This window comes from Populus alba, chromosome 2 (assembly GCF_005239225.2).
Source record: "Populus alba chromosome 2, ASM523922v2, whole genome shotgun sequence".
NCBI classification, from domain to species: domain Eukaryota; kingdom Viridiplantae; phylum Streptophyta; class Magnoliopsida; order Malpighiales; family Salicaceae; genus Populus; species Populus alba.
This window is the reverse complement of record NC_133285.1, coordinates 20,346,870-20,361,269: the sequence shown is the minus strand read 5'-3', so window position 1 is coordinate 20,361,269 and position 14,400 is coordinate 20,346,870. Positions and strand designations below refer to the sequence as shown.

At 32.5% G+C, this 14,400-nt stretch overlaps 2 protein-coding genes across 2 annotated transcripts; both read right to left on the bottom strand.

The window, feature by feature from the left end:
- Positions 1-9,438: 9,438 nt before the first annotated feature.
- On the bottom strand, positions 9,439-10,120 carry LOC118032463 (monothiol glutaredoxin-S9). Its single transcript, XM_035037173.2, has one exon. The coding sequence runs from the start codon at positions 9,934-9,936 to the stop codon at positions 9,637-9,639; it is 300 nt and encodes a 99-aa protein (XP_034893064.1). The 5' UTR covers positions 9,937-10,120; the 3' UTR covers positions 9,439-9,636.
- A 1,794-nt stretch (positions 10,121-11,914) lies between these two features.
- LOC118032461 (glutaredoxin-C11) lies at positions 11,915-12,630 on the bottom strand. Its single transcript, XM_035037171.1, has one exon. The coding sequence runs from the start codon at positions 12,430-12,432 to the stop codon at positions 12,124-12,126; it is 309 nt and encodes a 102-aa protein (XP_034893062.1). The 5' UTR covers positions 12,433-12,630; the 3' UTR covers positions 11,915-12,123.
- Between the last annotated feature and the right edge of the window lie 1,770 nt (positions 12,631-14,400).

Sequence of the window (14,400 nt, the reverse complement as noted above, 5' to 3'; positions counted from 1 at the left end):
GGTTTCCAGCCTATATACTGAGTTTATGAACAGATAATAATAATAATAATAATAACAACAACAACAACAATAAAGAAGAGAAGGAAGAAATTAATGAGAACTTTGAGTTGGAAGATTAATGTAAGGATTAAACAATGATAAAAATAAATATCAAGGTTAGAGGATCCACTAATGGTACTTCAAACAAGTATAGTATAAACTCTTATTACTCAATTGGAAACCACACATAAAAGAAGTTCCAATCAGATTATAAATTGTTAACATGATTACATTAGTTATCTTATTCGAATAAAGCTAATACTTGTAAATGTTGGCAGACATTCATGATTATAACTTATGTTAACAACAAATCAAGTTCCTTTCATAGCTCAGGTGTCGGTTATACCATACAGTATGGGCTATGAAAGTACCAAGTATTTGTTGTACCAAGTGTTATACAACATAAATCTAGATTAACTATTTAACAAGCAAAGTATTAAAAGTGAACAAGATAACAAATATAAAACATGTTAGTATCCAACGTTAAGGTCCATGTTAAGTTTATATTATACTTATTCTTACACCATTAGTGTACCCTTTTCACCTTGACATAATTAACTTAGCTAAACATAATGAAAGAAAGAAACATAAATGAACAAGATAAGAACATAAATGAGAAAGAGGTTAACTAAGTAAAGGAAAGGAAATGAAGTGCATAAACTTGATATTAATGAAAGCAAAACATAAGCAATACAAAGAGAGAAAGCAAGATGCCTCCATACATGGTAAGTGCCTCCTTTTATAGGCCAAAATTTGGAACTATTGATTTGTTAATTAATTGATGAGTGGGTGGCCACATCTTGACTTGGTGACAATCCTTATCTTCTTGTCTGAACAACACGTCATTGCTAACATCATAATTTGCCCAGAATCCTCAGGAATGTTCTAGAAAATTGTCTCAGCTTTCCAACAAAAAAAAGATGAGGTTATTTGGACTTCTAGAACTCAAGATATGGGCTGAACACTAAATAGTGTCTGGGCTGTAGGACAGCTTCGGACTTCTTCGTTGTTCCTTCAGTTTGGACTTCAAAACGGCCTTTTTAAATCTTGGGCTCCCATGAAAGTTGTAGGCCTTTGTCTTACCTTTCCATCCATATAAAATGGACCTAAATCCGAGTTCTAGAGCTCCAGATATGATCCAATTACCGAGCAATGTTCCGGTTTGGACTGCACCGGCATCTCTTTTCTAAGTTTGGCCATCTCTTTGTCCTTTCACTTTCAATACTTAAACTCATCAATCAATCCTTTTATTTATGTGATAGGCCTGCATTTAAGATGAGCATTTACCATAAATTAAGGTATCTTATAGTATCAAACTTGTTATTATAAAACATGCTTTAGTTAAGGAGTTATTGATACTTCAAGTGCAAAATGATGATATAAAACCTTGATAAACATGCACTTTTAAGTACTAATCACCTAGCTTTGTTCGGACACCTTTGATGATTGAGAATTTTCTTTTATGCCCCCATTGTTGCTTGGGCACTTTAAATAACCGAGGTTTTTCTATGTCATCGCACTCAACCCTAGTGTAGGGTGTGATCCTAGCCAAGGTTATTTATCTCAAGAAAAGCATTAGGTTGTTGTGGCTGATGGTGTGGATGGTGCTGATGGCTTTGTGGGTGCTGCTTCTCCATTGTTGTTGGTAGTCGGCCGAAGGAATGTGGATGGTGTTGATGGCTCTATGGGTGTTGCTTCTCCGTTGTTATTGGTAGTCGTCCGAGGGAGAAGAAGGCAGTGTTGATGGGGGAAGGAAGGCAAATCTGTTCTGGGGTTGCAGATCTACAGCAATAGTGGAAGAAAATAGGGGAGATCGGCTGGCTGGGAGGCTGGTCTCTTTTGGCCGGTTTTGGAGCTGGGGAAGAATGGAGTAACCGAGGGAGGTTGGCGCTAGCTTTGTGTTGATGAGAAAGAGAGGACTGGGGGTCTGTCTGGTAAAGGGGGACATCGGTGTGGAGTTGTTGGATGAGGGAGCCGGGTCTGCTTGGGTTAGATAAAGGAAAAGGGAGAGCTGATGTTCGATAGTGTCTGGGAACAGAGATGGCCGGGAGGAGGAAGAAGAAAGAGTTCTGGTGTGTTTGGGGTTTCTTTTTCTTTTTCACTGGGGGGGCGATTTGCTTGAAAAAGATGGGTTTAGGGCTAGGGTTTTTTTGTGTGTTTTTTCTAATGTTTCAAAATCCCCCCTTATATGTGTTGAAGGCTACTATTTATAGGCCAAATGTTGATTGGACCTAAAAATTGGTCTCTCAACTTCTTTCTTTTTTGTAAATTTTTATTTTTCTTAATTTTTTTGTATTTTTTGAAAACAAGCAATATCAATGTCAACTCAATGAAGAAAATCAATGATTTTAAAAATCATACGTGAATAGTCAAACGCATTCGAAAGACCTTTGAAAATTTAAGTTATTTTCTTAGATGACGTTGAAAATGCTAAAAACAATACAAATATATTAAAAACATAATTTTTTTGGATTTTTGTTGTTTTTCGCTATTTTTTATTTTTTAAAAAATAAATTAAATAGTGGGGTCAAAAATTGGGTAACAACAGTATGTATAAAAAACAAGTATTTAGTCATCAAAAGCATGTAATTAATCAACCATTAAACATCATAAAACAATAACAACCAATCATATTACAAACTTGTATTCAAAGTAAATTGAAAATAGATGCTAAAAAAACAAACCAAATGAATCATGTCACACCCAAACATCGTCGTGACTTGTTAAAAAATTTCAGTTTATTTATCGAACAAATAATGAATATCTGGCATCTCATTTTTTGGGAAATGATCTAGTTTAAGGAATCGCCACCTAATATTATGGTCACTAGGAACCTTAACTGATCAACAAAGATTCTTTGGTACGAGACTTGTTATGAAAAAGGAAAGATACTATCACATCTTAAGCGTTCTAGCCATTGTTGTTAAAATCGCGAGTTAACTTGTAAAGTCATATGATTTTACGAGTCAACATGTATCTAACGTGCAAAATCGGACTAAAACTCAAAATCCAGTAAAATCATACTTCACTCATGCAAAATTGGTAAAATTAGTAAACTCGGTCTGATTTTACGAGTTAACTAAATTTATGATATGAACCAAGTGACGTCCAAATTTGGCCTTAAAATGTCTGCTGACCAATTTTGTGAGATAGAGCATACCTTTCAAATCGTATATTGGATAGAACTGACATTTTATAGGAAACTATTAGACACAAGAAAATATATTGTGCTAAATTTTTAGATCAAATGGAGTTTGGGAACATAATATCTTAGAGGGTCAAAGTTAGTAGACGAATCTTGTCAAATATCTCAAACTAGACCTTCATGTACTGTTTGGGACATATATGGAGCTACTAGTGGAATTTTGTTGCGATTAAAGTTGGGATAGAAACTAAACATCTGAAGCTTTCCAACCATATATTATAGACCTAGTAATTCATCCAGATGAGAGAGAACGACATGTTTGAAATTAGAATTCAAATCTGACAAGAATATGCGAAAATTAGAGATTCAAGCTACATGGAGAAATTTTAACATGAAGACTTTTTTTATTATTCTATTTTATTTATTTAATTAATTTTAAATAATTATTTTTAATTTGATTTTTTTCCTAGCACATCAGACATTGTTTAGGGGTTTATTTCATTATTAAATTTATGTTAGTTAATTACTAGTTTAGGCTTATTAGCTTGCAACCCAAAAGGGGTCCATAAGAACTTATTGTGATGGGAACAACCAAGTTGTCACTAAGTTCATGTGTACTTCATACCATTCAATGATTTCCTTGTATTGAGAAGTTTTTTTTTTTTCCTAAGACTTTTTATTTCTCTATGTCATTAATTTATTAATTCATATTATTTATCTCTCTCATTTTATTTAGATCACTCATTGATTATAATATTATTGACTCTCTTTATCAAATTTTAATGTAATTTAATTTCTTGACTAGAATTATCAATATATAATTAGTTAAAAAAAAATTACTTGTGATTTTACTATCCAAGTTTATATTGTATTTTTCATGTCGTGTCAAAAAAGCACTTTTGACAACCTTGATCTTACCTAAGGTAGGTTGCATTGCTAGTTTTGCCTAAAATTGCTAAGAATTTATTCTCCTTTTTTTTCTTTCCATAATGTTCCTGACTCTGGCGTCAATGAACATTTATCTACAAATATTTCCAACTCTGACGTTGATAAATATTGCACAAACCCAAAAAGTGTGATATTTCTGACTTTGGCACTAGTAAATAAGTTTGCAAAATTTTGAATTTTTTTTATAAAGAAGAAACAATTTTTTCTGTGCCTTTTTGTGTTACTTTTTTTTTTTGCTCTTTTTAGACAAGAATAAAAAAAAACATTGCAGAATAGATTTGCATTTAACAGTAAAGGTTTATGGATTAAGCATATAACAGAAAAAAATAATACAAAAAAGAAAAACAAAACGCTAGGGCCCCCTAAATAAATCAATGAAGATTCCTAAATTTTTCTAGAATTTTCTGATATAAAAAAGGGGCTCGTTTAGATAGATATTAAAACAAAAAGGGGATGAAAGTGCATGGCAAAGGCATAAAGGATGTTTTGCTAAACACACCCTTAGCAAACACAATTTGGGTCAGCTGAGCTTGAGGCCCAGACCTAGACTACTCTTCTTCTTCTATTTTTTTACTAGGGTAGATCTAGCCCAGCCTGGTCACTAGCCTAAGCCAGTGACCCGGCTGGGCAACAGGCACACATGAACTAAATCACATGTGCACTGTTTTGAGAAGTTTAAAAATGCAAAATAGGGTAGGAGAAATAAGACTTAGCTAGGCGTGCTGCTAGAGATGAAGACGCGAGGTGATGGTTTCTTGGCTGATCAATGCTCTCCCCTCTATGTTTTTATCCTTTCTTGCTTTTTGTTTACTCTCTTCCTTCTCTCTAGCCTCTCTCTATCTGTGGTTTTTTTTTTTTTTGCTATTTTGTTTTCGGTTCTCTCTTGGTTTTTTGGTTCTATCTCCACCCTTTTTTATATGCACCAAGATTTGTATTTATAAGTAGAAACAAAATTTGAATTTGATTAAAAATCAAATTTGAAAAAAAAACTATACAATTATCTTGATGATAAGGAGAGAATGAAAAAAACACATTGTAGTTCCTAGTTTTCCCATAAGTTGACAAATCACACTTTTTATCGAAATAAATCCTTGATCTTTTAATTTTAAATTTTAATCCTCATAAAATTAAATTAAAAGCAAATGGGCCAATGAAGGGAGGGGTACTCTCAATGAGTTGTACCTTTCCATCAAGTTGAATAACTTACCCTTAAAAGATGATTGGGACTGGTTTTTGTTCCTTTTTGCTTGGTTTAAGCAGATTCTAATGGCCTTTTCTAAGAGCTTCTAACCTTCTTCTCACAATATCTTTTTTTTTCCCCTTTTTTTTCTCTTTTCTTTTTGTTTAATGTTGGATTGGTTTCTTTCTCAAGATTTCTTCTCTTGACATGTCTTTTTCTCTCTTAAACAACCCTCATGTCTTCTGTTTTCCTACTCATTTTATAGACTCAAAATCATGAAAGAATTTTTTAAGTTAAAATTATACCTACTATTAGAGATTTTATGTACGATGAAGCAGTAGATTGGATTTTGCACCAGGTGCTAAGATTAAGAGCCACAATTTGCTTATGACCTAGGCTTATTCATCACCTCATCACACATAATATTATGCAAAAAGAAAAAAAGCATTTTGATGAAGTTACATCAATAGATATATGATTGAGAGATTGCTTGATTAGAGGTCATCATATCAATCTTCCTTATATTATGATAAGGAATATTGTGGCTTATGATAAAAAATACAAAAATCTCTTCTATATGGTCAATGTCTAACCACTATATTTTTTGTACTTTAAGGTTTTACTCACCAATACAGATAGTAACCTAAATTCAAAGGCTATAGAAATAGATACTAGAACCGTCACTTAGATGGGATATATACTGAATGAGGATGGGGATTAGGTTTCTAAAGACTAGATTGGAGGTCATGTTGAGAAAGAGCATGAAGAAGAAGAACAACAACATATTGGTGGTGATAATGAGTTTGCTGATATGTTTAAGATTCCACCTACAACTTCCTCTTCTAAAGATGCTGGTACTAGTTCTTGGTGATCTAGGATGGAAGATTATCTACAACATATTAAAGGAGAAGTGCATCATATTTGAGAGGATTTGCATGACATAAAGGACATGATGGTTAATTTACTTTCTCGAATCCTCCACCCTAATCAATTGTACCAAACATAAATTTCATTTTTTTATTCTTTATGTTTGTGTATTTATTTTCCTATTTGTAATGGATATTACATTTTGAACACTATGGAATGTTTTTATATTAAATATCTTTATGGTTTATTATGCTTTCCTTGTTACTTTTCGTTGACGACAAAAAGGGGGAGAATAGATATAAAACAATTGATTATATGATTATTGGGGAGAAACATATATTTATAGATTGTTTATAATTGTTAAAGTCTTCAAGGCACTATAGTGCAAAATATAGGGTGAAATTCATTTTTTATATCTATATTTATAACATTAATTGTCATCATAAAAAAGAAAAGATTGTTGATCTTTGGGTCACATATTAATATTTATATATTTTGAGGGGAACAATTAAATGAAAATAGACTAATGATATGATTGGTTGAGAATAAGTTTAGACAAGTTTCATATGAATATCACATCAACAAGCATGAAGAATTGAATGAAGAAATAAATCAACAAGTTCGGGATGCAAAGCAAGTGAAGACTTAGTTCTTAAGGATTTATTTTAGTGAAAATTGTATAAATCTTTGTATCTTATGTGATAACACAAATTAAAATGAATTCAAATACTTCACATTGCATGCATTGTAAGATTGATATACATGTAATCGATTTAAGTTTCACCAAGTTTAAAACTGTCAAATCTAAGTTTAAGTTGAATCGATCAACCACATGGCTATACCAAATGAAGCGATGGACTGCTTGTTCATCAATGATGAACACTTGGGAATCTAGAGGAATCGATCAACCAATTGTCCTGACTAATATGAACCAGTCGACTATTTTATCTGTCAGAGGAAAAGTAACGAAAATAAAAGAACTATTTTTTGCTAGAAACATATATATAGTTTGTCTAATTACAAAATTATAAAAAGAATAAAAACATATATCATATACAAGCTATCTTAATAGCAAAATCACTTCAAAATCATTAATTTCTAATTATACTCATATTTGTGCATTAAAACTTTCATATTCTTATACAAGAGTATACATTTTCATTCTCATAACATTTAAACAATTTTCAATTCATTAAGTGCTATCTTGTGAGATATAGAGAGACCAGGACTTTTAATTGTATTATCTACTCTTGAGAGAGTGTTGTTACATTTTAAACATTTCTATTTCTTCAAGAATTTAAGTAAAAAACTCTAGGTCATTGATGAGGTACATCACAAATGTGAAAAATCTTTAAAAGAATATTTCTTCAAGTGGTGAAAAAGGACTTAGCAGGATTCATCAAGGACATTATAATTTTTGGCTTGGATTAGTAAAGAATACAATACTCAAAACCAATTTGATGCTTGAGGTGTGAATGTAAACTTGTCGAACCACGTTAAAAACCGAGTTTGAAATTTTTACCCATATACTTTTTACTTTAAGCATTTTAATTATATTGTTGGTTAATTATGTTTAATTGAGTTAATAGCAAATTTATTATTACTAGTTGAACACATAATTCACCTCTTAGGTGTTATTGTTGCCTTAATCCTATAATAACATAATAATCATTCATCTTCTTCGTCTTCTACTAGTCACATATCTTGGGCTTGCCTTGTGTCGCATGAATTTTTCTTTAACTACTCTAACAACATAGAAGCTCGACCTTTTAATCTAATAGTGATATGTTTCACCTTCATCTACTCCAAGATCTTTTTGTACTCAAAGACATGTTCAACTTCACAAAGTCAATCAACAATCCTTTAAAATCTCTACAAACTCGGGGAGTTTCAATGAAAAAACTAATTTTTCATTGTAATCACCCCAAACATGAGGCTACCTACTTTGTGCATGCTTATGATATGAGTTCTCAAAACTAGATGTGAATATGCTATCATTCATCTCACAATCCTTTAAATCATGATATCCATCAAACAAGTTAACTTCCACAATCTACATTTGCAAGTCTTCAATCATAATGAATGTTTAACTATTAGAGAATGACCTCCTTTGTCTAAAATCCATTCCCTCGACCATGACCACATCCTACTATATGACCTCTAACCATGATAATTCAAGATAGAAAAATCACTAGGACAATTAGCCTTTAATAACAACTAACACACCTAGAAACTAGATTAGTTAGAATTGAAAGGAAAACTAGGAAGGGTTGAATGAAAAAGGCTTGAGAAAAATAATAGACATCGTAGATAATCCTTCACACGAGAAAAATAGAAGAAGCTCTTTATTAATTTATGAAAATACCAAAGCCAAAAAAACAAATTAAATATCTCTATTTATACTAGCTCTAAAAATATACTATAATCCTTAAAAAGAAAAAAAAATCATAACAAATAATTATAAATTTAATATAAAATTCACCGAACATTAGAAAACTAAACCAAAAAAAATAACTAAAAATAACAATCTCCTAAAAGTATCCTACATCAGACATATGGCAAAGAGAAAATTATTTAAGAATGCTGCGATGTGTAGCGCACTTATGTTGTTCTGATCTCGCTTCCTTTTCCAGCAAGACAATCGGATACTATCACCGCTGAAAAGAGCTAAAGGCAAGGAATGTAATCCCTTCTTTATCTAAGATTAAAGTAGAAGAATCAAGGCAGCACAAAAAAGAAAAGAATTTTCCTTTTTAAACTTTTTGCATATGGAGGAATGCGAGGCAGTTCAAAAGTTGGAGATGGCTAACTAGAGTAACTTTTATATATATATATTTAAATATCAGAATTATTTAAATATTCCAAGGCCATCCGTCCAAAAATCAGAATCGGAGAGAACAATTGAGGGTCAGGCGCTGTCAAAAAATTAAGAAATAGCAGATATATATATGATGGCCTTGGAATATTTAAATAATGGTGCTAGTGTAAATGTGGTTGAAAATGTTAATGGTGCTCATGATTACAGGATTGTAATAGATTTGAATAGGTACGTGACTAATTTGATTTGATTTCCACTGAGAATTTATAATATAAAAGGCATAATGGCTTTCATTCCGGTAGAAATTTGGTTCATATATATGATGCTGATCGTCTGAATACTTTTCTGGAACTGATTAAAAGTTATTTTTCGTCGTGCTTTCAGATGTGGGATAAAAGGTTGATGAAATATTCAGAGATTGTGCAATGTTTAAAATCTGCATTAAGCAAATAACCAACATTTATATAAAGCTAACTTCATTAACATAAGAGAACATATTACACACGAGCTAATCACAGCTAAGAAATACTTAACACAAACAACTTCTACATGGACTACTAAGCATAGAACACACTAGCTAGACTACTAACCAAGCCAATTTTTATTCTTCCATCTTCATAATGAAGTGGTATATTAAGATTAGTTCTTGTAGGGTTTGAGCATTTGAATGAGTGAGCCACTTAGGTGGAGGGACATGACTTCGTTCGTGGAACCCATCAGCTTTCCACCGATAAAAACAGCCGGTACAGGCGCGTTACACCCCAACCTTGTGAGAGCCCTTTCCATTTCCCTGCCTTCAGGGTCTTGGTCAATCTCATAAACCAGAGGGTCCACCCCAATTTCTTGGAATAGAATTTTGACTGCATAACACAAGCAACATGAGCTCTTGCTGAATATCACTACCCCCTTCTCAGAGGCCAATCCCATCACCTTATCCATGTAATTGTCACTCCTGATTAAGCCTTCTTAGTTTGTGCAGGAGTATGATCGTGAAGAAGTCTTTGGTTTTCTCTAGAGCTTATTCAGATCCTAAAATTCAAATAGAATTGGTTCCAATGGTGAGAGTAGGCAAGAGAGAAAAGGGTTTCAATTAAAGCTGAAGGTTGTTTGAACTTATGCTTTCATGCTAGACTATATATAGGGACAGCTTAGGGGGAGTCATCAAAAGTCGACGAGCTTTACTTAGATGCCCATATGGGTGAAAGATACTTTCAGAGATGGGGACTACTGTGCCTCCATGAGCTGAACAAGTTGACGGACAAATTTTGCTGCACCGGTGTATATTGTTCCAGTACTTACGATATTGACAATTTACACATCTATTATAACCGTATGATATGACAACTAATTATATTTTCTGAAAAATAAATATATAGTGGTTGTTTCCTTAAAAAAATTTACAAAATCATTAAATAGATCATAAAATCCTATTTTTACTAGGAAACAACTAAAAATCTGAAAATCTAAAAAAAATTAAAACAAAATCCAAATTAAAACAATAAATCCATAAATACCTAGAAAAACTAACAAAATTGACTCAAACAAAAACTTCTAAACCTAATTTTGAAAAATCCAATGCTATGATAAATAATATAATGGCTTCCTGAAACAAAACTACTTAAGAAAAATTTGAGTTTGATTTAATGGTTGTATTTTTTTTTTTAAGATACTAACTTAGTTTTGCATATCTAAATATTATTTTAATTCTATAAAAATATTTATTAGACCATCCATATATAGTTTCTAGGTCAGATCTCATTTGGTTATATCATATCCTAACTTGAATACTCACAAACTTTAGGTTTTACAAGCATCAACTACTGCTTCATCTTCACTGATATGGAAGGATCAAAGCTATGATCATGCTGTGATATCGATTCATAGAATCGGACACAATTATAACAAACGTGTTCATGCTATTGACCATTTGTCCATCTTTTGCAGATTTTATGGACACAAATATGATACTCTCTATAAATACACACAAAAATAGAAAATACTATGAAGCTAGTCAATTTACCAGATTCCCACAATCACCTTCTTTGAATCCTTTTGTTGAAAGATTGGGAACGAGATTGCTTTCGGTGCTGCGATTCTTTGTGCTGCGCCTACCAACTTGCATGATTCCTTCGAGCCCACGATCATGTGAGACTCTATTGTATATAATACCGCTACATTCCAAACTGTGCAAGCTCTTGCATGTCAACAACGTCCGCACGTGCATACCAGAAATGCATCTCTTCTTGATTAAAATGGACAAGTGTTGTGTGTAAAGAATAAGTGAGTCCTGAGAGTCACCATAATTTCCATCATAGTAAGAAGAGTCCTGCAAGATATAAGAACCACGTTGTATACACACAACACACATGCTGACATGCAGGCGTTCAGATTTTCAAGTACATAAAATGTTCCTAGTGTAGATTTCCAGATCATCATGTACAAACATTGGTGTATATAAGCGAGAGAATATTTATGCATAATGCATGACTACTGCCATATCTAAATATGCACATCTATGAAACCATATGCATGCATCTCATATTATATTTATAAGTTAATTTAGCATTAAAGTCATGTTAGAAAGTTTTTTGCTTTTCGGATATGAAGGAATACATGGGAGGCATAAAAGTTCCAGCATCACCTTTTTGTCTTTCCCTTGTCAAAGGTAATCCATGTATATAATATAAACTAATTAAAAGGTCTCGATTCCAAATTTTAGGAGTAACCAAACCATGTTTAAGGTTATAATAAATCTTAAAATTACTTCAAGGAAAAGACACCATTTTATCCACAAATATTTCCCATCGGTTGACCGATTTTGACATGTGATTTTATAGATAGGTATTCATCCAACATAGTAAAATATGCAGAAAGTTTGGCAAGTATGTTTTTGAGTATGACAGAATTGAAAACATCATTGAAATCTTAAAAACCCACTGGAAACTGATCTTCAGGAATTCTTTTCATAATATTACATTTTTGCACACAATGTAGTCAGGGAACTCAAGAAAAAGAAAAGCCCTTAGTACAATTTTGTTCTCAACATAGCATAAGAGCTATTTTCATATATATTATACAGAATCAAAACTAAAGTACTATATGTGGCTTATTTGAGAGGTACTATAGCTAGAACCAGATTGCTTTTGCTTCCATGAGCATTTGTTTCAAAGAGCCATCCAGGTGCAGGGATAGCACATCTTTTGCTGATCCTACCCATTTTCCACCTATGAAGACAGCTGGGACGGTGGGATTGCACCCTAGCCCACGTAAAGCCCACTCCATTTCCCTCCCATTGGTTTCACGGTCAAGCTCATGAATTGCAGGGCTTGCTCCTAGTTCATAAAAAAGTGTCTTGATACTATGGCACATGCAGCATGAGCTCTTGGTGAAGATAACTGCAGCGTTCTTTGATGCCAACTCTCTGACTTGATCCATTTCTGAAACCTTTTCTTGGTGTTGCTAAGAAATGAAGTGATTCTTTTGCTAGATACAGCTAGCTAATTGCTAGTAGCTAGAATTTTCTTGGAAGAAACACAAAGTGAGGAGAAAAAAAAACTGCAGGGAAGCAATTGGCTGATCAGAGAAGAAGCTTGTAACTAGCTAGTTACTTAGGATTAGCTTTGGTGGACTTTGAGATTCATCGGGCCTTATTTATAAGGGCAGGTGAGGGTGGTGGATTGCATTGTTTAATCCATACTCCATAAAGGAAAAACAAAATACAGGATAAAAAGAGAAAGATCCTTCAGATATTTGTTTGGATAAGAAAAATATTGCAACTTATGATTTGTTTGATGTCGACCCCTTTGTGTCATAAACAACTTCTACCATTCATGTATAACTGTAATTCAAATCTAGCATATAGATTTGTTTGTTTACATGAGATATAGCTAATTGATTGATTATAATCGGCATTAACTTTATTTATGTAAATATATTTAATTTATTAATAGTTTTATTTATTTATCTTTAATATTCAGTAAATATTTAATTAATGAATCTAATATTTGATTAATAAATCTATAGTAAAAATAAAGTTTTTGGAGCAAAAGTATTTTGCAAAGGAAATTATAAAGTTGTTATAATTGTGAAATTTTTATTGCATCAAAAGATTGTTCCTAAATATTCTTGGTCAACACTTTATTAAGACTGGACATTAATTAGAATTGTTGAGACTGATACATATTATGTTTTTTTTCTTTATGAAAGAAAGTAATTATTCTCATAAGTTGAGGTATGAGGGATATCTAGAACTAATATGCTGGTGTTTGTCGGATGACATATACTTTGAACTAACCCACGTGAGAATTTCATATGGACAAATCATTTGTGTTTAAAGAAAGGCTCACATGATAGTTGTGTAAATGATCTTTGGACTTGAGATCACTAAATTATCTTATATACGAAGTATTATGTTTTGATCCTACTACAAGTTCTCATAATCAAGGATATCAAATGGACAGGGTACAAAATGAACAGATATTGGATATAACATGAACTATATGAAGACATTTAAGTAACCAAGAGAGGATTCATCACCCTAAGTGAATTATAAAAAATATTTAATCTGTTGTCAAACTGTATTGATTGTAAATCTTTGCGCAAAGTCACTACAAGATTTCACAGTTTTACCGACGGAGAAATTCTGTTAGTGTGTGATTCATAGTTCATCGGTAATTTTATTATCGATGATATCACCAACAAAAACCGTTCGTCGGCTTTTCTTTTGTTGGTAATACCTCATTCCGTAGCTAAAGCGGTCGGTAAAAAAAAACATTGCCGATGGTTTTACAAACGGAAATTGCGTGCCAAAAAAAAAGTTCCCGCTTGAAATATACCAACGGATTTATTCTGTCAATGAGAGTATGCAATATCGACAGACTATTTCCGTCGATGATTGTGAAATTTGCACTAAGCTACTATGAAATGCCAACGGATTGATTCTGTCGCTTAACCCATCGGTGATTGCGAAATGTGAACCAAGCTTTTGTGAAATGCCGATGGAATTATTCCATCGGTAAATTCATCGCTAAGATCCCCGCTCTTTGTCAAATGCCAACAGATACATTCCGTCGGTAAAACCTCTTGGTGAGTATTTTTTTATGTTTTTTATTTGCATAATTTTTTTTTAAAAAAATTAAATTATTTAGAATACATAATATAAAATTATATAATTAATTGTAAGAAAACCAATTATGCAAATAAAATTTTTATTAAACATCAAAAAATAAAGTTAAATAATATTCATTACAAATTAACATAATGGTGGGGATGGAGGAGGAGGAAGAGGAGGAGGTTGGTTGTTATACGGCCAAAAAGGAGGAGGCGCACATGGATCACCACTATGTGATGCCATGTTCATAACTATTTGAAGAAGTTGTTCATGATTCGTTTTGAGTTTTGTAT